The 27,500-nt window shown below is 37.5% G+C and overlaps 1 protein-coding gene across 1 annotated transcript in view; it reads left to right on the top strand.

Annotated features, from left to right (window-relative positions):
- THSD7A (thrombospondin type 1 domain containing 7A) overlaps positions 1 to 27,500 on the top strand; it is a 273,039-nt gene that overhangs the window by 233,154 nt on the left and 12,385 nt on the right. Inside the window, exons 16-26 of the mRNA XM_013183445.3 lie at positions 7,920 to 8,098; positions 11,422 to 11,427; positions 12,079 to 12,212; positions 14,100 to 14,253; positions 15,096 to 15,237; positions 15,715 to 15,830; positions 21,426 to 21,543; positions 22,756 to 22,901; positions 23,456 to 23,630; positions 25,366 to 25,539; positions 26,522 to 26,617. Coding sequence (XP_013038899.1) covers positions 7,920 to 8,098; positions 11,422 to 11,427; positions 12,079 to 12,212; positions 14,100 to 14,253; positions 15,096 to 15,237; positions 15,715 to 15,830; positions 21,426 to 21,543; positions 22,756 to 22,901; positions 23,456 to 23,630; positions 25,366 to 25,539; positions 26,522 to 26,617 — 1,440 coding nt within the window. The remainder of the gene's footprint in view (positions 1 to 7,919; positions 8,099 to 11,421; positions 11,428 to 12,078; positions 12,213 to 14,099; positions 14,254 to 15,095; positions 15,238 to 15,714; positions 15,831 to 21,425; positions 21,544 to 22,755; positions 22,902 to 23,455; positions 23,631 to 25,365; positions 25,540 to 26,521; positions 26,618 to 27,500) is intronic.

Genomic DNA, 27,500 nt, shown 5'->3' with positions numbered 1-27,500 from the left:
AAGATTTTTTTATTTTTTTAGTTTTTTTATAATAGATGCCATATTTGTCCATCCTATTGTGTATTCTCTTGGAATACACTGTTGTGCCTGTTGCCCTGCACTATGGTGCCATGACGTCTGCTCTGTCAATGACACATCAGTCATGAGGCAGTCACCCATCAACCCAAAGACCTGTGTTTGGTTCAGCAGAGACAGAACTGCTGATGAACAATATGGTTAAGTATTAACAATTGTTCTCAGATTTTGAGCCTTTGAAGGACAATCCTGGAAAAAAAATTAAAAAAAATTTGGAGTCCCATCTATTTTTCCATGGCTAGGCAGAAATATGAATAGTCTCAAGAAATGCATATATATTCTGTTACAAGTGAAATACAAAGAATTGTTGTTTTGTTTTATTTTGTTTATCCTGGAAGATGAGATCCTAGGACTTTGTATTTCCTTGAAAAAAATATCTTAAAGAACCATAACCATTACTCCGACTGCGTTTTTTTCTTGGAAACATAGCATGACATTTTATTCATAAAAGCAGGAGTAGAACTCTGTCAGTCCTAAGGACAAAAGAGTTCATGTAAACATTAAGATCATAGAATCATAGAATCATAGAATATCCTGAGTTGGAAGGGACCCTTAAGGATCATCAAGTCCAACTCTTGACACCGCACAGGTCTACCCAAAAGTTCAGACCATGTGACTAAGTGCACAGTCCAATCTCTTATTAAATTCAGACAGGCTCGGTGCAGTGACCACTTCCCTGGGGAGCCTGTTCCAGTGTGCAACCACCCTCTCTTTGAAGAACCCCCTCCTGATGTCAAGCCTAAATTTCCCCTGCCTCAGCTTAACCCCGTTCCCGCGGGTCCTGTCACTGGTGTTAATGGAGAAAAGGTCTCCTGCCTCTCGACACCCCCTTACGAGGAAGTTGTAGACTGTGATGAGGTCTCCCCTCAGCCTCCTCTTCTCCAGGCTGAACAGGCACAGTGACCTCAGCCGTTCCTCGTACGTCTTCCCCTCCAGGCCTTTCACCATCTTTGTAGCCCTCCTCTGTACACTCTCCAACAGTTTCATGTCCTTTTTATACTGTGGTGCCCAGAACTGCACACAGTACTCGAGGTGAGGCCGCACCAGCGCAGAGTAGAGCGGGACAATCACCTCCCTTGACCTACTAGCGATGCCGTGCTTGATGCACCCCAGGACACGGTTGGCCCTCCTGGCCGCCAGGGCACACTGCTGGCTCATATTCAACTTGCTGTCTACCACGACCCCCAGATCCCTCTCTTCTAGGCTGCTCTCCAGCGTCTCATCGCCCAGTCTGTACGTGCAGCCAGGGTTTCCCCGTCCCAGGTGCAGGACCCGGCACTTGCTCTTATTGAACTTCATGCGGTTGGTGATCGCCCAGCTCTCCAACCTATCCAGATCCCTCTGCAAGGCCTTTCCACCCTCATTCGAGTCCACAACTCCTCCAAGTTTGGTGTCATCAGCAAACTTGCTCAAAATACCTTATATTCCTACATCCAGATCGTTTATAAAAATATTGAAAAGTACCGGCCCTAAAATGGAGCCTTGAGGGACCCCACGGGTGACCGCCCGCCAGCCTGACGCAGCCCCATTTACCATAACCCTTTGGGCCCTGCCCGTTAGCCAATTGCTCACCCATCGTATGATGTTTTTATTTAGCTGTATGGTGGACATTTTGTCCAGTAGGATCCTATGGGAAACCGTGTCAAAAGCCTTGCTGAAGTCCAAAAAAATCACATCAGCTAGTTTCCCTTGGTCCATCATACGGGTGATCTTATCATAAAAGGAAATCAGGTTAGTTAGGCAGGACCTACCCTTCACAAACCCATGCTGGCTGGGACCAATGACTGCTTTGTCCCCCAGGTGAGCCTCAATAAGTTCGAGAACCATCTTCTCCATGATTTTACCAGGCACTGACGTGAGACTGACAGGCCTGTAATTGCTAGGGTCTTCTTTCTGACCCTTCTTGTAAATCGGCACAACATTTGCCAGCTTCCAGTCTACCGGGACCTCTCCAAACTCCCAGGATCGTTGAAAAATAATTGAGAGAGGTTCCGCGATGACGTCCGCCAGCTCTTTCAGCACCCGGGGATGAATCCCATCCGGACCCATGGACTTGTAGGGATCCAGGTGGAGTAGCAAATCCCGCACACGTTCAGGGTCAGTTGGGAGTTTGTCATCCCCACCGTCCCGGTCCTCCAGCTCAGGGCACCCTGGGTCCCGAAGCCCATCATCAACGGGCTCTTTAAATGGGCTCAAAGATGCTCTTTATGTCTGCACCCTTTAACCCAAGTAGTGGGTCTGTTCTTATACATTGCAGGTGCGGTTTGTGGGGGAAAAACTGGAATCTTACATCCACCTATTTAACCTGCTTGGTCATTAGACTAAGCACGAAGTCCATTAAAGTCCTCTATTATACATTATCCATCACATCTGTTAATGACTTTGTTCTAGGAGTCCAGATTTTATAGCCAATTAGCAATGGACAGTAAACCTTTCCTTTTAATAATGATTTCAATTGATACACCTAGTAGTTTAAGGCATTTGTTAACTTGTGGTTCAGTAATAAATATTTAATGATAGAATAGCCACAATCTCATTCACAAAAGACAACTGCCCATTTCACAGCCTGGTGAAGTCCAGCTGATAAGAGCTGAAATAATTGAGAAATAACTGCAGTGGGAAAAAGAATAGACCTTAGGAGATGGATGTCTCTTTCCCATACCCTTCTGGACCATACTGAAACAAGGCTCTGTACCAGAGTATCACAAGATCTCATCTCTTCAACAACCCTGGTATGTTGTGAAGAGAAGGAAGAGCTGCAGGCAGTGTGCAGTGTTTTTTGTCAGGAGGAGGAAAACCAGCAGGCAAAACATGACACACTGATGTCCAGTGAACTTATCTTTAGTCTTACAGTGTTGGCTTGCTATTTCACTGTCCCTCTCTCATTTTCTTACTTTCCTTTCCCGTTTTTCTTCACATCCACCTCGCTGCTGTCATTCTCTTTCCTTCTCTCTGCATCTATCGTATTTCTGCTTCAGTAATTTCTTGCTTGTTCTTTAAACCTCAACACACAATCATGCCACTTACCGCAGTTGTATTATGTACTCTGTATGTGTGATATAATGGTGTGATATTCCACCATGCGGAGGACATCCTGACCATCCCTGGGCTTTAGTGAACTGTTTCTTTGATAAGCATTTACAATGTCTAGCACAAGGGGCACTCTTTCAAGGATGATTAAATCAGTGGAAACAAGACTCAAAATTGAAAAATTGATTCATGTCCTTTTCACATCAGAAGCTATGTACTGCATCGCCAGTCTCATTTGCATGTAATCGTTGTTTTTTATGTTTCTGTGTTTTCAGTGTATTTATCCTATATCACAGTATGCCCTCTTCTCACTTGCTAAAATGTTTACAGCATAGGCAAACTTTACAAATACGAAAGTACCTGAAATATAATAAAAACAGAACAACAACAAAACAACATATTTTTTCAAAGTTCCTGAACATCTGCTTTCTTTGATTCTCAGGGTGATTGCTATGAATTTCTGGAGGTTATAATCCTTAATCATCCTGAAATTTTAAGATATGTTGATATCAGATGCACAGAAAGGCATCTGAGGTGATGAAATGCTTCTCTGAAGCAGTTTCTCAATAGTGGCATTAGAAGAGTAGTAAATGGAATGGGATCTGTCATTTGCAACAAGTAACTTTTAAAATCCAGATATCTTTCTTGGCTAGGGAAATATCTGCAAGCAATTTGAAGTCTGCTTCTGCCTAGCTTCCAAGGGAGTCCAGTGGCACAGCTAAATGCTAAATAGACTTTTGAGTGAAGTTGAAATAGCGAGGCGCCTGAGAGGAAGAAAAGATGCCAAGAAATTAATATGCCAAAAACTTTTTAATGTCAGATATAACAGAGGTCTTGTCATTTTCATTCTACTCATCATTTTCATTCTACTCTATCACCTACAGAAACCAAATTAGATGCTACAGTCTTTTTATTATTTCCCTTGGCCCTCTGTTTTTTATTGTGGGAACATTCTCAATGGTTTCACTCTGGGCAGGAGATACCTTAGTAGGCTCTTGAGGGCATTGCATTCTGTTTGTGCATCACCGAGGTATTGCTTTTGGCAGGATGTCTATTTCTTTTCCCCTCTTTCTTTTTGTCTTCCTATGTAATGTATCTCTTTACAGTTCTCTTGACTATTTTTAAGCCATTTATTTTTCTCTTCCTTCCCCGTGTCTTTTTTTTGCCCTTTCCTGCATTCCCCCTTAGTCTCTCTCTTCTCTTGTGTCTCCTTTGTTGTTTTGACCATCACAGAATGATAGAATATCCTAAGTTGGAAGGGATCATTGATGATCCTTGTCGACTTCAACTCCTAGATCCACACAGGACCACCCAGAAATCAAACCATATGTTTCAGAGTGTTGTCCAAATGCTTCTTGAAATTTGGCAGGCCTGCTGCTGTGACCACTTCCTGTTCCAGTGCCCAGCCACTCTCTCAGTGAAGAACCTTTCCATAACATTCACCCTGAACCTCTCCTGTTCCAGCTTCATGACATTTCATTGGGCCCTATCCCTGGTCACCAGTTAGAAGAGATCATCAGCACCTGCCCCTTGTGAGGAAGCTGTAGGCTGCCATGAGGACTCCCCTCAGTCTCCTCTTCTCCAGGCTGAATGAACAGGGACCTCAGCTGCTCCTCATACATCCTCTCCTCTAGACCTTTTGCCATCTTGATAGCCTTGGATGCTTTCTAATGGTTTTATGTCCTTATGTTGTGGAGCCCAAAACTGCACGTTAACTGAGGTGAGGCTGCATGAACGCAGAGCAGAGCGGGACAGTCCCTTCCCTTGACCTGCTAGCAATGCTGTGCCTGATGCACCCCAGGGTATGGTTGGCCCGTTTGGCTGCCAGGGCACACTGCTGGCTCATATTCAACTTGCTATCAACCAGCAGCCCCAGACCCCTTTCTGCAGGGTTTCTCTCCAGCCTCTCGTCCCAGGTTTGTGGGTATAATCAAGGATTATCCCATCAACCAACACTTGTTAAACAAGCACTTGTTCTTGTTAAATTTCATACAGTTGGTGATTACCCAGCGCTCTACTCTGTCAAGATCTCTCTACAGTGGAGAGAGTCATCAGATCTTCCTAATGTAGTTACATCCACCAACTTACTTAGTATGTGTTCAAACCCTACATCCAGATCATTCATTGAAGAGAACTGTCCCTAAAATGGAGCCCTGGGGAACCCCACTAGTGACTGGTCACCAGCCAGATGTAACCCCATTTACTATGACCTTTTGAGCCCAAACTGTCAGTCAGTCGTTCACTGTGATGGTATGGTTCCATTTGATATTTTGTAGCATCAGTTGAACTACAGTTCAATGTTAATTAAAATGTTTCCTTTGATTTGCTTATAATACAATGAATTTGATACCTCATGTTAGCAAGATTTTATCTTGTTAACTTAAAATCTTGTTAAAATTCTCACTAACATTCTCATTATCTTAAAAAAAAAAAAAAAGTCTTTATTGTCCTTGTTTGGATCAACTGAAAGAAAATAAAGCAAACAGGCTCCGTTTGGTAGGCATAGTTATCTAAGTCCCAAAATACCGTGATAACTTAGAGAAGATCTTATATGACTGTGACAGACTGGAAAGATCTCTTTGAGATGGATTAAAATAGCTTTTAAAAAGCTATTAACATAGCTTTTAATTTAAATTAAAGTTTAAAATAGCTCAGAGGTTTATGGCAAATCTTTAAAACAAAGTTTTCCTGAATCAGCCTGTACTTGTCAAAGTTCCGTACTTAAGGGTGTACAATATATTTAAAGCAGCCTTAATTTGTTTCTTCCAGACATTAATTACAGAAACAGAAATTTAATGAATGCTAAATGGCATAATTGTGTTATAGGAGACAGGTTTTTCCAGCTAAAAAAAATTGAGAAGTTATGTTGAAAGAAAATGTGGCATATCAGAATCTCAAGCAAACTTATAAACAGTAAAATCTTCTGAGTTCCATCAGACAATAAATATCGCTATTTTTTTTTCTTTTAGTTGTTTCTTTTAACTTTGCTGTTATTGTACATTTTCGTTCAGTATTTTGTTAATGGTGTGTGCAGATGATTTTGTATAGCATCTAAGAAGACTTGTTGAGTGCTCATTTTTGGTGAAGATAGAGTGATATTTATGAAGTCAAAGTTCAGTGTAGAAAAGGGCTTTGAGATCAGGTACATCTGATTTCTGACTAACTCAGAGATGTTGGGTAAGATGAAATGTAACCAATTTTACATCTACTACTGCAGGGCAGTCTATGTCACCTCCTCTGGTGCACAATGATATGATCTTCAAAAATTTATTTTGTCTGACACAGTGTACCTTTCATACAATATCACTGAGCTGGTCAATCAAATGATGAGGAATATTTAATGAACATGCTTGTAATTCCAGCTAATAGCATTCTAGCCATATTAAGGAAGATACATTTAATGAACAGTAGTTCTGCGGTACTCAAATTCAAAATGTGCTCTGTATATTTATTTAACTATGTAAAATTTCCAAACAGAGGAGAGCTATCTGGAATAAAACCATTATCTGAATTTGGCTATAAAATATTCTGAATGTTTACTGTATGTTTAACAGAAATAACTCTTATGTTTTTGTGTTTAACACAAATTGATGGAAGCAGTTAAAAATAGGTATAAAGAAATCTTTTAAGTGTTTTGATTTTTTACATTACATGTGATTGTTTGATATTGGCTGCTTTCAGAAGAGACAATAACTTTACAGAGAAGTACAGGTTAAAAACATAAAGGTGCTAACACCAGCTGTGATGAAAATGACAGTGCTTGCTTTCAAGATAAAAAAAAAATCAGGATATGTGAGAAACATTTGAAACTATGCCAATCATTTGAAAATGATCTTACCCATGTATGTATTAATTTTGCAACTGTGTTCATCAAAGATTTTAATTCACTTCTATATGCACTGATCTTTTTAATCTTTAAAGTTAACGTTTGCCAACAGTAAATGTGTTCAAGAACTGATCCAGGAAAGGGGAGGGGAGAGTTCATACAGGTTGAGGATATAGTTGTAGTAAAAATGCAATGAAGGCCAGCTTATTCTTTGAGGCCTTACAGCTTCTGCCATAAATATTGGCATAAATGGCACACATTGTAGAGCTATGGCATATGTTGCTTTTGAAAGAAAGACATTTTCACTTGCTCAGTGAATTGAGGCTTCTTGTTACTCCCTGCAGACCATGTCCTACCCCTTTCCAACCTCTCAGGACTGATGACTTATCCAAACCAAACAGCTGCTTTTCTATTCAGGGCTATTATTCAGTGTGCTACTGGGGGCAGATGGTTGTTAATCGGCAGATCATTAATGTGGCAGACCATTCTCTTTTTCTAGCCTTAGAAAGGTCACAAGGTGTTAAGTTCCCTCGCTCCAGGCTGATAAGATGCATATCTTTTGATTCAGTTGGATTTTTTTTATGTATAACTACAATTGACTTACTGTATTCAGTGATGGAAGGAGCTTTTAATTAAACATTTTTCATTCAAAAGAGTATTGTTTTTGTGGTATAAGAATGATAAAATGAGATGGGTTAGTGTCAATTACACTGTGGCTGTCAGAAAGTTTGAGTGCTGAAATCTGGTGAGTGTGAATCCTAATCAGATAAGAGTGAGGATGCTCAGCTGTTACTCTATCACAGTCTCCAGCTATATGTGTCAATTTTCTGCAGAATTTAATTTAGCCCTAATGATGAAGAAATCTCTCTATTTGCACAGTCCTGTCAAGTCAAACTTTGGACAATCTAAATGAACTAGACGAGGGCTTCAGGGAGTAGTGGCAGAGTGACATGCTGAGGAGGTTTTACTTTCTTTTCCATTCATGCAGGTTATATTGAGGAAGCCTGTATTATTCCATGTCCCTCAGACTGCAAGCTCAGCGAGTGGTCCAATTGGTCTCGCTGTAGTAAATCATGTGGGAGCGGGGTAAAGGTTCGGTCTAAATGGCTCCGTGAAAAACCCTACAATGGTGGAAGACCATGTCCCAAGCTAGATCACGTCAATCAGGTAATTTTATTCATATTAACATTATTGATACAGCTTTTTCCATACCTCAGGTAACCCTTTCAACTGTATTGGGTTTTGATGCAGAAAAACTACACAGCATATGGGGCAGATGCAGACAGAAGGAGATGGCTTAAATTTCCTCAGTCAGTGTAGGATCTGCTTTCACTATTTAATCCTCTGCAAGAGTTTAGCACATTATCTGAAATGTAGATTGGAGACAGTGAAACAATCTTAAATGCAGATTGTGACAACCAGGTTTCTGGAGATACTCTCTTACAATGGTTGAAGTATGTCTGATTACAGATGCAAAAACTGCTAAGATTCTTAGTGATGTTCTTCAGCCATCTTAGATCAGAAAAATAATAAAAACTTCTCAGACACTCTGAGTGTTGTCTCAGTATCCTTTAGGGTGTTTTAATCAAGCTGGAGCTTGACCTTCCAGCTACACTTGCACTGGCACTTGCAGTTCCAGTGAGGAATGTGCTTCTGCAGTCAATATCCCAGTTGTCCCACTAACCACCCTTGATTTTCCAGTACAGCACAGTCAGGCTGCACAAACTGGATCATCTTCAAATGAAACTAAGCCAGGAGACATGATCCCAGGGCACACTAGGAGTGCTTTGAGCAGTAATGAACATTTAGTCCATGGGACCAAATTTAGCACTAATCCAAGTTAAACCTCTGAAGCTTGTTTTTGCTCCTGTTTGCTTGAAGAGCTTTAGAAAGAAAAAACTACATTTTCAATTAACTTACACTTTTCAAAGTTGATTTATATTCATATTACTGTTGAATTTAATTTACTTTGCCGAGACATATTGAACAACCACATGATCATCTTTGTATATATTCAAAGACTGGAAAAAAGTGTACTGTCAATTTACATTTGAATAAAATGCATGTACTTAATATTATACTATTGACATTTTGCTGGCATAGACTGAAATGGCTTGTTGATCTAATTTTTTACTTTAGGGAATGTAATTATTTCTAATTTAGAAAATAATAAGTGTTAAACTGCAACTAATAAAATAAGTTTGTGATCTACTTTAACAGAAAAGAAACTAGGAGGAGAGTTGCTGGATTTGGGTTAGTGTGTAAAAATGTTTTAAAATAGGAGGAATGTGTTTCAATAGGAACAAATCATAGTCCATACAATAGTCTTTTCCCTTCTTTAATATTCGTATAGTACATAATAGCCTGATATTTTTTCTGTATCGAAGGTGATTTTGCCTCTTATATGCAACACCATTGCCCTCTACTGGTACTTGGACTCGAATCTGCTTGTTGCAATGTTACTTGGTGCTTACCAAATAATAACATGATTCAAAATGTAATTATTGTAAAATTAAATTGAAATACAGTACTTCATGAGAAGGGAATCCTGCAGATAATGTACTAATGTCAAAAAGTTTAAAGGCTATATCTTTCAATTTTAAATACATTCACAGTCAATTTTTAAGTCAAGACATCTCAGAAATGTGTGGAGGAGAATATGCCTGCATTCTAATGACCAAGGAATTGTGAGTTAGTTAATTAATCCAAATCTGATCCACCATTCATTCGTTTGGAAAACTAGTGACACTGCAGAATATTTATTTCAATTATTAAATATAATTAGTTTTATATATGTGTATATATATATATATATAACATGCTTACTTGCACACATACAAAACATAATGGTTAGACTGGGTCTTTGCTGGCTCAAAAACCTGGGAGATGATGTACAGAGGGGCTACACTTGTAGGCAGAGATCTAAGAATACAACCTCTGAGGAAAGACTGCAACATGTAGTCTAGCCCACAGAAGAGAAGACGGGAGGGGACACGCAGGCAGTCTGCAAGCATGTACATAAAAGGCTGTTGTAAAGGAAGAGGAAATAATCCATTTTCCATGGCCATCGTGGATAGGATAAAAACTGGTAGGCTTTGACTGCTGCAAGCAGATTTGGGTTAAGCCTTGGGAAAAGTTTTTAATGGTAAGGCTAGTGAAACATGGGAATAAAGTGCTTAAGATGTCTGTCAAATATTAAGAACAGGTTACTCAGCATCTGTCAGGGCTGACATCTGTATTTTCAGTGGGGACTGAACACAGTGAATGCTAGATGTCTTGCATCGCCTGTGTTCTCGTGTCCACTCCTGGGCCACACATGCCAGGGTGGCTCCTAAACCACTCTCCAGCTGAATGCAGCTTGCTCTCTGCATGCTTCACTAGGCTAAAAGTCATCATAATTACAATAATACTATAGTAAGGATTCTTATAGGATTGTATCGATGACTTTCAGAGGATTTCAACTGAAGAGGCTAATCTGAGGTTGTTAGAGGAAATAACAAGGATAAGTGCATCCCTATCTTCATTGGCTCCAGGCATTATTTGCTCCATTATCCAGCAGATGGGTATGCAATCCTTGTGCTAACCAACTGTCATGGCCTGCAGTCATAGTTACAGAATGCAGGTAGGGTCCAAGTAACATCACTGAATGCAATGCAATATACAGTTCTGCTTTGGCTTTCTGGTGAGAAATCCAATGTTTATGTTACTGGAAGAGCTGATGAATATGCAGGTTTTATGTATTTCTTCTTATAAGAAGAATTCTCATTTCTTGTTATATATTTCACTTATCAACGTGAGATGTATAGAGACATTTCCCTAAACTAAGGCTTCCCTATTTTCATAAATTCTTTAAAAGAGTAATATAGTGCTACTTTTCATGGTACTACAAGTTGTGCACTGAGTCTGGTAGTTTGCTTAATATGCATTTACACCACTGATCTTCACATCTGAGTTAATGCCTACATAGACATCCCAAATGTGCTGGCTATTCTGGTTTTGTTGGGCATAGGCACAGTGATGTATCAGATTCTCTGCACATTCGTTGTTCCAGGAATTTTTTTTTTTTTGTGACTTCAGGTTAACTAAAAAAACTATCAAGCCATCAGTGCCCTTTTTCCATCAAAACAGTGTCCTGGAAAGAAATTAAGGACTTATTCAAGACAATGTCTTAGTTGCAGTAAGTGCACTAGTTGTGCCTGAGGATTTTATCTCACCATAGAGAAACTGGATTCCACACTGTGTGAAGAGTTGATGCTCATAGTAGACAAAAAAAAAAAAAAACAAAAAACAAACAAAAAAAAAAAACAGTTTTGGACAAACTTCTTCAAAAATGCCTCAAAAAATTGTTGTTTTTTGCTTGAGAGAAGTCATAGAATATTGTCTGTAATAAAAATGAAATGAATACTATCTAAATACCTATGTTTCACTCTAATCTTTCTTTCTTTTTATCTTTCATTTTTCTTTTGGATTCATGACAATACTTTCTTCAGGCTCAGGTAAGAGATTCTAAAATAGACAGATAACCTTGACACATGCTTCACTGTTTACGTTGTCTGCCTTTTTTTGTAATGTATCATTAAGAAAATGTATGAAAAACATATGTAAATTAACAAGATACTTTTTCAAGTCTGTATTCAAATATATGCATAATGCTAATGCTAGAACACAAAATATATTTGAGTGACCTGAGGTGGTTAGAAATGAGCTGATATATATTGATATCATTTACCTTAAGCTCACCTCTCCTTAAAAATACAAAAAAAAAAAAAAAAAAGAGAGTTTACCATAAATAAATACATACATACATAAATAAATAAATGAATAAAACAGAGTTTATATGTAAATCATGTTGATGTTTCAGGTAGAAATGATACAGCATGAGTTTAGAGAAAATCAGGGAATCTGTCATTGGATGACTTTTTGACTTTTGACTTTTTTTTTTTTGTTCCTGTAGCTTTGCATCAAATACTTTATCTGTATTATTATTACAGCCTCCAGATTAGCAACTTTTGTAGATGCCAAGTTACATTTGTTATTCTTATTAAAAAAAAACATTATTTTTTTTTCTTCTTGTATCTCAGCATGATCGCCGTTGCATATTTATCTTGCTTGTGTGCAACAAAACTGACACTCGGTGTGTATTCCAGGTATATGAGGTGGTGCCATGCCACAGTGACTGCAGCCAGTACATATGGGTTACTGAGCCCTGGAGCGTCTGCAAGGTGACCAATGTGGACTTAAAAGAGAACTGTGGAGAAGGTGTTCAGACAAGGAAAGTCAGGTAAAACAATATTGTTCCTCCTTCAATTTGAAGAACCTTCTCTTTCAGTCATGGCTGTATTTAATTTGATGTAATTCTGAATCTTGTATAGCATTAAGTTTGTCCATGGTATACTGGGCCAGAACCCTGGCTCATGTAAATCAGCAACGTTCAGTGAGTGCAGTAGAACTCAGTATACTGGTTTTGAATACAGACTTTGATTTCTAGTTTATAAACTAATGTACATGGTACTTCTCACACTGCTACAAACACTGCAATGTATAATTTTAGTGCTTTTCTAAATTCAGAATGGCCCTCTTTCTATATGAAACTATGATTCAGGAAAAAAACAAACAAACACTAAGTACATATACATTCAGGAATAATAATTATGCTTATTACAGGAAGGAGTGGCAAAAGTGAATAAAATGAAAGAAGAATCCATAAATTTTCCATTGTTTACTGATCTGTTGAACCTGATCTAAGCATCTTGTATGCTTGCTCATCATCTTAGAGCTGTAATCAAAGTCTAATTAAAATTAGTCTCACATGTTATGGTACGCAGCAGGTAAAGCAGTAGATTTTGTGGTTTTGAGTGTTTTTTGTTGTTGTTTTGTTTGTTTTGTTTTATGGCTAACTGCAACACAGCACACAATTTGAGGTTATATATTTGAATAATAAAGCGTAATATGAATTCCATGTTGAAGGTCCCAAATGGGAGGTTTACGCAGTGAACTGCTAAATGTTCTCTTTTTTCCTGCCACAAATACTTAGGAACTGGCACATTCACAAGATTTTGTTCAAGATAACAACATTTCTTCAGTGTAAATATTAACTTCGAGAGGGTCGTAGTCTTAATATTTGCTTGACCAACATTAGACTGCACAATTCTTCTCATACAGTAGCATCTAAATAGATTCCCATATTCAAAATACTCCAGTATAAAAAATCAGAATTAATCAGTTTTTATGCTGGAAAAATAGACTTCAAAACTATCATCAAAAATGAAGAAATACAGAGATTTCATCCCTCTGGGACTAAAAACCTCTAAATTTTCATTTATCGTCACATAATGCCATCAGAGTACTAACTGCATGAAGGAAATATATGCTCATGCTGTATCTCATGTTCACCTTAAAAAAGAGAATGTTAGTCTGATAATATATTTGATAGTAAAAAAATGTAGTCAAATGGAAGAAACTAAGAATATTTCCATGAATGTGAAAGGCATCATATTGACTGGAGCTTTTCCCTGGATAATAAGTGTAAGCATCCTTAATTTGAATGATCTTAGTCACATATTAATTGGTCTTCTGCTGTCAGGTGACAGGAATAAGTTAGCAGTAGGTTTGTTTACACTGAAAATACTGTGGAATGAAGACTCATCTTTTTCAGTTCTACAAAAGTGAGCATAGTTGGTTCTGATCTTAACTGGGCTTCCAGCTGCTGATTTAATATAATGGTAATTGAAAAGCATATGTGTAAATTAGTGATTAACACTAAGAATATACAATAAAAGTTTTAATATTCTTAGATATGAAATTATTCGTTGAAGCATTCTCAAAATATTTTTAAACTATACATGATTCACATTATTCTGACTTAGTAAGTTAACGTCAAGTAAATCACTTGCCCAGAAACTCTCAGAAAATAATTGACAAGAAATGTGTAAATTCAGTGCATTTTGTCATATGGCTGTCATCTGTTAAAAAAAAAAAAAAAAAAAAAAGATTATTTTTGTCTCTTCAGCTTTGCTTGAATATTCATAGATTAATACCTAATTCTGTTACTTCGATTAATTGATTATTATGTGCTGACAAAATGTTAAAAAGCTTCAGAATCCTGTGATTTATAGTAACTGTACAAAATCCATGGCAAATGCAGTTTATGTGCAGTTCTTTTTTCCAGGTGCATGCTAAACACTGTGGATGGTCCTTCTGACACTGTGGAGGACTATCTGTGTGATCCTGAAGAGATGCCACTTGGTGCTAGAAAATGTATCTTACCTTGTCCTGAAGACTGTGTCATGTCTGAATGGGGATCGTGGTCTCGATGTTCTTTGGTAAGTGTACCATTCAGTGTAACGTTTATGGTTTTAGAAGGATGCTTTAAAAATATATGAATTACTGTGCAAAGATGCTGAATTGAGCAGTGATGAGTACATATGTAAATACTTATATTTACTGTCATCTTTAGGATCATTGATACTTGGTTGCAAATGAACTGTGCCAGTATCTTTCATTCAGTGAAGCTGTTCCCAAAAAGTGCCTCTTACTAAATAAAAATGTCATAAATGGGCATTCTTCAGTGTAGGTAAGGTTCTGTGTGGTGGAATAGCTTCAGCAATAGCTTGTGTCTAGCTGTGATCCCCTCCGTGGCAGGAGAGTATAGTCAATGTACTAAAAATGTCACTATCCTGTAAAGAGCAAAGTCTGTAGATTAGCACTGACCACAAAAAAGATAATCCTGGGTCTCCCCTTCCCTTTCTGGGAGGAATCTCCAAGGGGAAAAAAAAAGGGGGGGGGGGGGGGGTGTTCAGGTCCTCTGAGTATTCAGACTCTGGTGCACTGTAATATGACATTTGGAAAGTGAGCATCTGAATATCCAATTTATGAATGAAATAATTTCAAAGCATTGTTAGTGAAATATTAACTAGTTAGGAAAATACCAAGGTGTTATCCAATTAGAGTATATTTCACCTTGGGTGGTACTAAGGTGAAACAGCAGACTAAATTCCCTCTGAAATGACAAGGAAATATTTTCTTATAGGCAACAACATGAACCCATTATTTTACATTTTCATTCTGTGAAGATACTTGAAAGGTTGTTACAATATTGCATCTGAACCCTGAAAAGGCATCAGGGTTCTGAAATATCAAAGCTCTTTCCAATTTCTCTTTCAAGCCATGCAATGGAAGCAATGTCCGTGAAAGGTCAGCTGAATCGCTGAGACAACCAGATGAAGGAAAGTCTTGCCCTGCTGCCACTGAGACAGAAGTCTGCACTTTGAACAAAAACTGCTACCACTACGACTACAATGTGACAGGTATTTGGGTCTCATGATGTAGTGGCAGCTTAGGACTATGACTAAGTTCCATTCACCTTACAGGGTGGATTTTTCAGCTTTCTGTTCTTATCCAGAGTGAGCCGTGGGGCTTGTTCTAAGAACTGATCCACTTTATTTGATTCAGACAAAATATTATTGCAGACTTTGCAACTTGGGTGTAGTGTCCATGCTGTAACTGCAGGAAATTAATTTCTATTATTGTTTTGTGATTTTCTCAAAATCCATGCAGATCAAACCAAACATGAACTTTTCAGGAAGGCATCATTGTACTTTCCATTTGTAGTAAAAGTGTCTGCTTCCTAAAATGTGTAACAGCTGGCCTCCATGAGCATTTACATGTGTAAAAGTTGCCGTGAGGACTATTTTAGGACATCAGAATTAGAATTAAATGGAAAAGCGGGTCATTATGAGTTTTATCTAAAATTTCTGCTGCCCTAATGAATTCCTTATTTGCAGACTGGAGCACATGTCAGCTCAGTGAGAAGGCTGTCTGTGGTAATGGTATTAAGACACGGATGCTCGACTGTGTTCGCAGTGATGGCAAATCAGTTGACCTGAAGTACTGTGAAGAGGTGAGTGGGTACCTGTGAGTAAGCTCCTTTCTAGTGGTAATAATTAATGCTGAGCCATCTAAGTTATACAGCATGTAACCCATCATCACCAGATGTTTCACAAAGCTATTCATGGATTGTTAAGTACCTCTGAAATGAACAGTGCCATCAACAGTGATTTTTATACAATTTCCTTTTAAGTGCCTCCATGAAGGTATGCTAATTATTATGTCCTGAAGGAAATGACTTAGAAACAATAATTAATAAAGTAGAATAAAGGTAATAAATCTTAATCAGAACACTAATCATCATTCTAATTTGATACAATTTCTGCATGGAGCTTTGGACAGCTGCCAGTATCAATCATTTACTCAATGTGTTGGAAAATATTTCTCACATGCCATTCGGCAGCTGGGCTGAATGTTAACTTCTCGTATCCAGCTGTGCAATGTGAAAGGTACCCAAGCTAGTGTGAAAAAAAGTGCAGCATGAATGAAATATTAATGAAATAGAAGCATATATGGAGAGGTAATCAGCAGATAGGAACCCTTACATTTTGAAAGACTGATTTTGCAAATGTTCAAATTATCTTCATATTTTACAGGACATCTTTTATGGTATTTTGTGCATCAATCTTAATGTTTTTAGTCACATGGAGATAGTAATATGAAGGAAAGGGGGAAAACAACACAAGTCTTACCCGTGTTTCTTGATGTAAAATTAACTGACATTGCGTTGGCTACCATTCCCCCACCACCCAGAAATCAGAAACAAAATCACTTGCAATGGGGGACTAAGGTGGAGTGCCTTCCACAGCAGCTTTGGTGCAGACACCTCTTCTGTAGGACCTTCCTGGCTAGTAGCTGCTCTTCAGGACGTGCCTGTAGAGAAAGGAGTCTTGTCAGAAGCAGAGGGAGTCACGTGCCTTGGACTATGGTTTTATAATGATGTATTAGATCTATTTAGGCCTCTCTAACTCCCTCCATAATCCTGGATTCTTAAATTCATAGGTTCTTAGCAAAGGCAGAAGTTTTCAGCTGAGGCTTGGCACCCAGCTTTTGTGCCAAGTTTCTCCTTATCACATAGATCTTGGGATTAAAATCAAATCTAGTAATTTGATAATTTATGTCTCAGGAAAAAATTCAGGATCTGCCCACCTGCCAGCAAGTTTCTCTGAAATTAATAGCAGGATGCATTAATGCATTATTTTAATGTTTTATTGCATTAAAATAAAAATTTTGGCTCTTGGTTTATTTGTAGGAGACAGCAATATTGATTAATTCATACAAAAACACGATATAAAATATCCATCCACATTAATATTTCAGCAGGAAAAAAATGGTCTTTATTAGATATTTAGGGGAAATATATTTCTTTTTCCATAAAGGCATTAAATTATTCCTATTGTTAACCAAAGAATTAATTTAAGCAACATTTAAAACAAATGGTTTTTTATACGTTGAAATTTCATTGCAGAAAACCTCTGGAGCTTTCCTGCTCCAGAAGAAATGAAAGTTTATTACCCAGAGAACTAATTAGGGCAACAGAGATAACAGGGATCTCAAAAACAACTTGCCATAAATGACTGGCAAACAGACATCACTGCAGTGGAGTCCTGGCTTTATCAGCAACTACTGTGATACAATTTTATTTGCCCTGTTGATTTGCTAGACCATATAGAGATATATCTTCCTGCAGAAAGCTCTGATCCACACCCTAGTCAGACTGTTAAAGCTATTTATTGAATAATGGATGTGTAAGCAGTAGTACAGCAAGGTCAAAGGCTGAACCAATAACTGTGAGGAGTAAAACCTGTTAACCTGATTAACAACAAAGCCAAGCTTTTCAGATCTTAGCAGCCCCTTCATTCCTAAAGCTGTGAGGAATGCCCTAAAGATGTGAAAGTGAACTCTGTGACCTTCCAGGCCATGAAAGGAGAGTGCTGAAGAAATCAAAATGCATGTACGTACACCGTGCACTTCTCAGTAATCTAATCACAGGCGGTCCTTCAGTTTTGTTATGGTTTTTATGTATTTTTGCATTATAAGGACAGTACAGAAATATTAAGCTCAAAATAAGGTATGTGTGGTTAGAGAGACTGAGGATAAGAGAAAGGTGAGATAATTTTGTAATGATTTAACTAATGGAATTTCCCTGGGCTATCATAAAACTTTATATTAGCTGTCTGAGTAAAGCAGACATTTTGTTTAATTTATGGGTAGATACATTTATAGAAGTATGATTCTTGTCAGTATATATATGCAAAGAAGAGAGATCACAGTAGCTAAACCTATTCTGATCCCTTAAAAAATGAAGGTCCCTGACTGCAATGTCTGACTTACTTTATAATTTATGGTTCAAGAAACTAATAAAAGCCATATATTAAAAATACCTTTCACACTGTCTTTTGACTATCACTCTCTTCAATACATTTCATGTGATCTCATGTTTGTTTCAGTCAATCAGCTAAGAAGCTAGCCAGTCATCCTGATTAGTGCCAGGATAAATCAATTTCTAGAGCTTATTTCCAAGCCCTAGTTATGTTAACATACTTCCCTTCAAACTCTCAGGACAGAGTGATACTGGATTACTTGGTCTCTAACTCCACAAAATTAGCACATCATAAGAACTCGTTTTACCTTGAATATTTGAAAATAAAATCACCTAAAGCAAGCTGGCCCTGGTCATGTTTGTAGGCTTATTTTTGTTCATTTACCTGCAATTAAAGATCAGAAAAGCCTAGAAAGCAGCAGTTTTATCTGTATTAGTAAGCAAATGAAAAACTTACTTGTTTTATTGACAAATAGTCTGCCTGTCAGATTATGATTAACCTCCAGCAGAGGCTAATCTGCAGTGCCAGACAGTCCTAGAAACAAATATAGATGCTTTCTGTGGATCACAGGGTTTATGGAACATGTTGGTCTGGCAGCTGGCTGCCCCTGGCGTGTACAACCAGGAGTACAGGATGCTCAGCACTAGCATTCAGTGTAATTCCAGTGTTTGCCGTTCTCTAATCAGAAACCACAACTCATATAGAACTCATCTAGCAGCCCTTTCAGATAAGGGAACTACTGAACAATTTTCCAGATGTTTTGTCAGATAGATTTTGTAAGGTCTGCAAGGTGAACTTTGATTGTTCAAATGAAGGAAGGAGAGGGATGAGAAAAGAATATGTGATTAATATCAAATTAGAGCCTGCAAATTGTTCCCCACATCCACTTCAGCAGCACATCAACATCTAAGATGTGCAAATGGCAGATCCCTAGGGGTAATCTGGCCTTTGACTTTCTCCTCTTCACCTTTTAATATCTCTCTTGGGCTTTTCCTTCTATAGTTGCCAAAGTCCAGCTGAGAAGGCCAGTCATAAAAGAGAGAAATCATGTTTCTCTAATGGCCAGGAACAAATTCAGCAGGCTTTGAGCCTTTGCTCAGAAGATTTGACCCAAATGCCAAGCCAACTTCAAAGGCTATTCTCTGGTTTCCTAATTATCCAAATTACAGATTATCCAAAGGTTTAAGGTGTTGACTTTATGCGATAGCTGGATAATTAAGGTTATACTGTGCTACAGAGAAAAGCCAAGAACTCATTCTTTGATGTATAAAACAGAACAGAAGTCTAAAATCCAATTTGTCTCCATATGAAGTACTACAAATGCAAATTTAAGACTTGGTGAGTCTATCATGGTGAGGCATTTACAGTACTTGTGGTAGTTTATTTATGGAGAATATGTTAATGTTGTGCCTAATTATTGCTCTGTGCTTGCGTGTAGTAGGAAATTCTGGTTTTATTTCCTTTTTAAAGTCTTAACTGCTGGTTTTATGCCATTAACCTTTGCAGTCATTAAAATTAATAGGTTGTGAAGAGTCTAGTTTGCCTTTTTTTTTTTTTTCTTTTCTTTAAAGCCATGGATTTATCTCCTTAGAGATATCCACAGCCATCTGGGATTATGAAAGGCCTCAATAATGATCAAGGTTCACTGGTAAGCGCCAGTGAAGAGGACAGTCTTCTGTGTTGGGAAGCTGCAGATCTCTTCGTATTGGCAGAACTGATTTTCTTTCACATTTTATATCATACACCTAATAATCAACCTATTCTTTTAACTCATTCTGAAGCTGTGCAGGCTTCAGCGATTGTTATTGTCATGCTAATATTTATGCCATCAGTTCTTGCATTATATATTCTCATACGTGTTAGCCAGAATCTCTCTTCTGCCTTGGATGGAGAAAATCTGGAGCACAGGAGTTTATAAGAAGTGGCTTTACAGGGTCAGATCAAAGGCCCACATAGCCCACTGTGCTGTGTCTAAGCACAGACATAAAACTGTATCTTTCCTGTGGGGGCTGCATTATTTTATACACAAGATTATGTTTGCTCAAGCAGCCTTCACCTGTTTTGAGCTATTGGACTGTGCTTGCCAGATGTGTTTTCTTTGTGTTTAAACCTTCAGATTGCTCTTCCATTAACTTATTCAGTCTTTCTTGAGCTCTTAGAAACTTGTTGCATATGCAACATCTTCTGACAAACAGACTATCAAATGTATGCTCAACCTCCTCCTTTTGTTAGTTTTGAACCTGGCTCCTGTCATCACTTGCTAAATAATGCTAATTTCAGAATAATATTCTCTAGCACTAGGGACAGCCTTGAACTGAATTCAGCTGTTAATAGCTTATAGTTCAGTATTTATATATTCCTAATTCAAAATACTTTAATGATACTTCACAAATTGCTTTGTCCTCTACCTATTGTATTTTCAGAGAATGTGGGGACTCCAAGTGCATAATAATGCAAATGAAATTTAAGACAGGTCAGAGAGAAGCTTATTAACTGTGATCACTGACATTCAGACATCATCACACTCTCTGCTGCCCTGCATCAGAAATAGTGTGGTCAGCAGGACTAGGGAAGTGTTTGTCCCTTCATACATGGCACTGGTTAGACCATATCTCAAATATTGTGTTCAGTTTTGGGCCCCTTGCTACATGAAAGACATTGACTTCCTTGAGCATGTGCAGAGAAGAACAATGAAGCTGGTGAAGGTATCAGAAAACAAGACCTATAAAGAGAAACTAAGGGAATTAAGGTTGTTTTGTCTGGAGAAGCGGAGGCTGAAGGGAGATCTCAACACTCTTTATAACGATCTGAAAGGAGGTTGCAGTGCAGAGAGTGTCAGTCTCTTTTCTCAGGTAACAAGTGATAGGATGTGAGGAAATGATCTGAAGTTGCATCAGAGGAAGTTTAGAATGGATATTGGGAAGAACTTCTTCCTGGAGAGGTGATCGAGCATTGGAACAGGCTGACCAGGGAAGTGGTAGAGTGCCCGTCCCTGGAGGTATTGAAGAGACGTGTGAACATGGCACTAAGGGACATGGTTTAATGATGGGACTCGTTCAGTCAGGTTGATGGTTGGACTTAATGATCTTAAAGATCTTTTCCCACCTAGAAGATTCTATGAAATGAGATTCTAAAAGTCCTAATTGCTTTACTTTTTATTTAGTAATGAATTCATGTTTGCTTAAAGCTTATTTGCTTCAGATTCACCCTGTCCAAATGCACACACACTGCACTGTTGACACAGACTGGATGTTACATGCTGACCATTGAATATTTTCTTTTAGCTTGGTTTGGAGAAGACATGGCAAATGAATATATCTTGTGTGGTGGAATGTCCTGTGAACTGCCAGCTCTCTGACTGGTCATCTTGGTCTGAGTGCTCTCAGACATGTGGCCTTACAGGTCTGTATGTAGTCTTGGAATATTTTAAAAACAAAACAGCTTTTGTTTGTTTGTTTGTTTGTTTTAAGTAAAATAAGTAATATCTCTTTATGCAGAACTAGAAAATGTAGGTAGTTAGGGTGAATGACAGGGATCTAAATCAACCTTATTCATGGAAATATTATTTTGATGAGACCATACTCAGGAGAATGAGAATTTGGCCTTCAGTAGTTTCTGACTCGAGGAATAAAGTGAGATATGATGAATGATATATTGAGACCAAAAGAAACATTGATGTGAATATTTTTATTTCTTGGGGAGTGGGAGGGTGGGGTGGAGGATTTCCTCTTGAATTTAATTAGTGGTGATTTTAGAACAATGAAACTTCTAGAAATACATAGTGATTAGAATCAATAACTTTAAGAACCACAAAATATCATATATTTAAACACAGAACAAGAAGCAAGGGAGAGAGAGTTGCTTTCACTGTGATCACATTAATTTGATTTTTCCCAAATGTTGCTGATCAATATGCAAGTTTTTCAGTTTAGAGCATGTATACTATTCTAGTCATGGAGGAGTCTTGTTATTTATTTGTACTGATATGTATCAGAATTAAGACTTAGAAGTACTGTTGTGCTAGGCAACTAAGATATACATACTGCTGAAATAGGACGGAGAAAGCTCTGCTGTGAAACTTCTTTGTTCTAGATCTGGAATATGTCACTATCCTTATTGGATGGTTAGCAGTGTATGGAATGCCATTTCAGCTACTAGGCTCAGAGTAAAACGGTCTTCATGGAAGAGCTTGAAGTACAAATATAGATAAGAAAATGGCAATAGCTGTTATATTTTGTTCTCTTATTGTATGCTATATTCCTTAGAAAAGGAAGTGATGTTACTGAATGGGACTGTCATAGCAGTTCGTTTTCTGGGGAGCAACTGAGCATCACCAGGGAGAAAAATATCCAGACTGCAGGAAGAGCTAAGAAAGGCAGGAAAGGAAACAGAAACCCTGGCAAGGAAAGCACCAGCAGTGGACTGGAGAAAGTGCTTACAGGGGCAGGCAGGCATGAGGAAACGCTTCTTTGGGGCAGCAGGGGACAAAGTTTACTTAACCCTGCTGATGTAGCCTATTATATTTTATTTCTTTTCGCCAACACAGAACCATCCTGAAGAACAAATCAGTCTAACCATTTTGTTGTTATTTATATTGCTGTTTCTCATTTACAGGAAAAATGATCAGAAGAAGGACCATAAATCAACCATTTCAGGGTGATGGGAGGCCTTGTCCTTCTCAGATGGAGCAATTCAAACCCTGTCCAGTAAAACCTTGTTACCGATGGCAATATGGTCAATGGTCTGCATGCAAAGTAGAGGTAAAAGCCATAGGGGACTTTGAAGTTATGAAGCTTATATAACTAGGCTCATTTGTGACAGGCTTGGATATCTGCTTAAAAGCAGTGTAACCAATTTGCTTCCATATCTCTTATACAAAAGGTGAAGGTTTATTCTTAGAGTTCATATTTGTCAACAGATATAACAATGCCTACAGATATTCAAAGTATAAAGGTAAACTTTGGTACCTGCACAGCATTTTTACTAGTAATCAAAATCCTTATATTGTAAAAGAATATCTGTGGAAATAGATAGGCATCCTTAGTGAAAAAGCCTCATACTAGAAGAAATCTCCACTTGAGGTACTATTGTGGTTTCAATTTAAAAGCATAAGCTAGCTCAGTACTTTAAATAACAGTGGTAGCAGCAGATTATTTTTTTAGTTGCAAATGTAAAGAACAATGTCTTATTTCTTTTTCCTACTCAAATGAATATGTAGTTAGGCAAAAAAAATAATAGGAGGCAATGACACATAGATCAGTTTTAGTCTTTTGGCACTTTCCTCTGTCCAGCATCCATGTACCTCCTTCCACAGGATGCTCAGTGTGGAGAGGGGACACGAGCGAGGAACATTTCCTGTGTGGTTTTTGATGGATCCACTGAAGATGTGGGCAAAGTAGTAGATGAGGAATTCTGCGGAGACATAGAGCCTATTATAGATGGTAATAAGAAAATGGTGCTTGAGGAAACCTGCACTGTTCCTTGTCCAGGTAAGAAAGCTATTCAAATAAATGTTGCGTTTCAAGATTGGCTGGTACCCTTACTGTTATTGGTGCCTCAATGAGCAACAGGCAATAAAATCTTTTTCATGTGCTTTACTGATTTGACTAATCCATCAAATGACCAACAGAGTTATGGTTTAAAGGCAATATATCAATTTTTTTAAATATCAGTTTTTAAATAATATAAAATGCATCTCAGCCACAGTTTGTAACTAATATGAATGTATTTTTTTCACAATAATATTTTGAAATAAAACCCTAGAAGAAAGAATGCTGATATACAGCTAAGTATTTGCTTTAAGCCTATAAGACCACGTAACAGCTTTATTAACACTTTTAATGGTTGCGAAGAACACAATGTGTTTCACGGGTGTCTACAGAAATTAAGCTACGGAGTCTTATTTTTTTGTTTAAAGGGGCTGTTCCAAATGAAAGTAATATTTTGATCTCTGAGAAAATCTGAGTGTTTCTAGCACTTAAACTTTGCAGACCTGACATGCACTATTACTGCATGTCGACTGAATCCAAAGGAGCTGTTGTAGATGACCCTCCTACTGAGAAGGTTTAAGAGCCTATAGCACTATTTAATTTCTAGTAAAGCTCTTCCAGTTCATTTCAAATGCTTACTTGTAGAATTTTAAGTATATTTCTCTTCAGCAGAGTCATTAGTGATGTGTCTTCGGAAGTAGTGATTAACTCCTTCAGTTTTAATGTAGCTAACATTCTGTCCCAGTACTACATTCTTGTCCTTTTGCAACTCTTCTTTCTCAGAACATTTTTCCAGTTAATTTCAGATTCATTTTCAAATAGAAAGTAATCAAAAATGGAGAAGCTTCATACACTACATAGAATCTTTCATCTAGACTATACACAGCATTCCAACTGCATGATTTTCACATTTTAAATACCTTTTAAATAAAGATTGGAAAAGTAAAAACCGTGTTGTTATGCTTTGTTGTTAGTCAAATATATATATATATATATATATAAAATTGTTGCTTACTGCTTGATTTTAAATTTTGCTGAGCAGTAACCTGTTCTTCAACAATCTCACATTTAGCCAGTAAGGATAACTGCCCTGTGGGGATGTGCTAATGATATGTTCCAACTAATGTTTCCAAAAATCACTACTTGCTTTCCTATTATGTATACATCAGTTCTTCAATTATTCATTTCCTCACATGCTTTCCTAATGTTAGCAAATAAAATACCTTCATTAATCAGGCATCTGGTCAACACAGTGCTGATTGTATCTGTCATCAGTGTAATGCAAGGTAGCATGAATTTTTAATAGCTCTTTCACTGAAATAATGAGAACTAAGAGGTTTATTTATGAGTCTGTGTACAGTCTAGTTCCATTTTATACTGCAGTTTTAACAAAATGGTCTCTTTATGTTCTTCCTAAGATCTTCTTTAAATGTTCTTTAGCCAAACTCACTAATTTATTTCACCAGTAGAATTTTATTTTTCGGTTTTATGCTATAACATTTTGCATCTCTCTTATCCTAGCATGGAATAGGCAGAATAGACATTTTAATTACTTTCCCTTTTCCTTTTTGTATGAGTCATTTTTAAAAATAGGAATGAAAGCAGCTAAAGTGGGAAAATTAAGAAAAGGATTTGAGGTTTTGGTCTTTTTTTTTTTTTCTAAGACATACTCATTGCCAAAAACTCCTCACATATTGGTGACCTTTCACCTTCTTATAAAATTACTGCTTGACAGGAGACTGTTATTTGAGAGAGTGGTCAGAATGGAGCCTTTGTCAGCTAACCTGTGTTAATGGTGAGGATCTCGGCTTTGGAGGGATACAAGTCCGATCTCGAGCAGTGATCATTCAGGATTTAGAGAATCAACATCTCTGCCCGGAACAGGCTTTGGAAACAAGGCCATGCAATGGTAAGCACCAAAACACACATAAGAGCATCACCCTTCCTGTAAGAAAAAAAATACAGAGCTACAACAAGTTTGTTTTCTTTCTGCTGAGGTTATCAAAATTAGGAAAATATGGGTTTTGACAGACAGAGAAATGCACTCATTTTTTTTGTTTTCCAAAGAGAAAAACATGTTAACTATCAGATGTTTCCACTTTAACCACAGTTTTTTTGAGAATTTTTGATCCTTTTTTAATAATGAAATACCTTTGTATGCTTTGGAGAAAAAAATAATAATTGCCTTGTCTTCTTGATAACTTCCTAATAAAAAAACGTCTTTTAAGTTTTGATGCATAACCAAATTTAGAATTCTGTTTACCCTTTGAATTTTTGTTAATCACATGACAATGACTTTAGAAAGTATCCATCATAGTGCTGGTTCTGGACAAAGTATCTAAGAAAAGTCATTTCCTGTCCATTCAGATGCTAGACAGATAGAGCAAAAAAGAATTTTATAAGCGAGCTCAGGTACAGAAAAATTTAAGACTTCATGTTTTATCCCAGACTATATGAGAGGTGTACAGTAGAGCAGAGATATGAAGGCAGATACAGCCCAGCCTACTTTACCATTCACTGGAGCAGTGACTGATGCTCAGCTTTACCAGGAAAGAAACCTGACTCCTAAATAGCTTTTGCACAACAGATGGGCCACAACCATTACAAGGTTGTTGGAAATGTCTGTTTTGCCCATTAACTGAATTGGGTTTACTCCACATACAGTATAATGTATGTTATAGTTAGTGTCCAGAAGATGTCTGCTCTATCAGGTTATGTATCCAGTATGTGCAGACCTCCATGTGTACAGTGACCTTTCTAAGTTTCTGGGTGAGGGAAGGTCCTCATAAAAAGCATTAAATTTAACACATTTGGTCTACTGATGAGTGTGGCCAGTGGTAGCCTAAAACCTTATCACCAAATTTCTTGAAAAGTAGATGTTCTCTTTGTAGATGGCCAGTGCTATGAATACAAATGGATGGCTAGCCCATGGAAGGGATCTTCTCGAACTGTGTGGTGCCAAAGATCAGATGGATTAAACGTCACAGGTAACTATTAATTTTATATACACACAAAACCCTAGAAAACAAGCGGATAACACTTTTGTTTCCAATGAATGGAAGAAGAATCTGCTAAAAACACTCATTCTTGATATATAAATCAATGTGCTATTGTTGAATCGTTATATTTTTGCATACTAAAGATGTCAGTTCTCTTCCAGAATTATACAGCATGTAATGGTAAAAGTAAATACAAATATTATCTTCTATATTGGACCTGGAATATTTTATATTGTATGTTTTTACAAGTCATTTATATGCTTCTAAATTTAGGGTTTCACATTTCAAGACCTACAACAAGCAGAACTTTTACGTATTAAAGTACAACGCGTATACAAATGCAGAGAGAGACAGAAAGCTTGATAATATCAAGCATATATACCTCCTTACAATTACAAAATAACATTTTAATAAATATGTTGATATAAATTTATTGCTTTACATTAGAGACATAAATGTTTAGCAGGATAGTTCCATAGACAGCTGTTAGATGTAGTTACTTCTGATACAAGCCAAAGTACAAAACACCATGAATAAAGAATGACTGAGGTCTCTGAATTCAATAAAATCTTCATACACGTTACTTATATGAATTTATTTGTCAGAATTAGGGATTTATTTCATGAGAGTTATGCATTTGTTATTTAAATAGCTTTGATATCAACCAGGGTAAGTACATCCTCGATTCCAGCTATTGTCAGGTCAGTCAAAGAGGGTGAGCTCTAATTGATGGACTGCCAATACCATACTTCTTAATGATGAAATTAACTGCTAAAATCTGTTTTGTCACTAGAAATAAAGTCTTTGTATTATTTTTACAAGGTGTTGAAATAATACTTGATAGCCCAAAGTCTCTTTTGCAAGTGTCACC

The sequence above is a fragment of the Anser cygnoides genome, chromosome 2, assembly GCF_040182565.1.
Source record: "Anser cygnoides isolate HZ-2024a breed goose chromosome 2, Taihu_goose_T2T_genome, whole genome shotgun sequence".
Lineage (NCBI taxonomy): Eukaryota > Metazoa > Chordata > Aves > Anseriformes > Anatidae > Anser > Anser cygnoides.
This window is presented reverse-complemented; position numbering and strand designations above follow the sequence as displayed.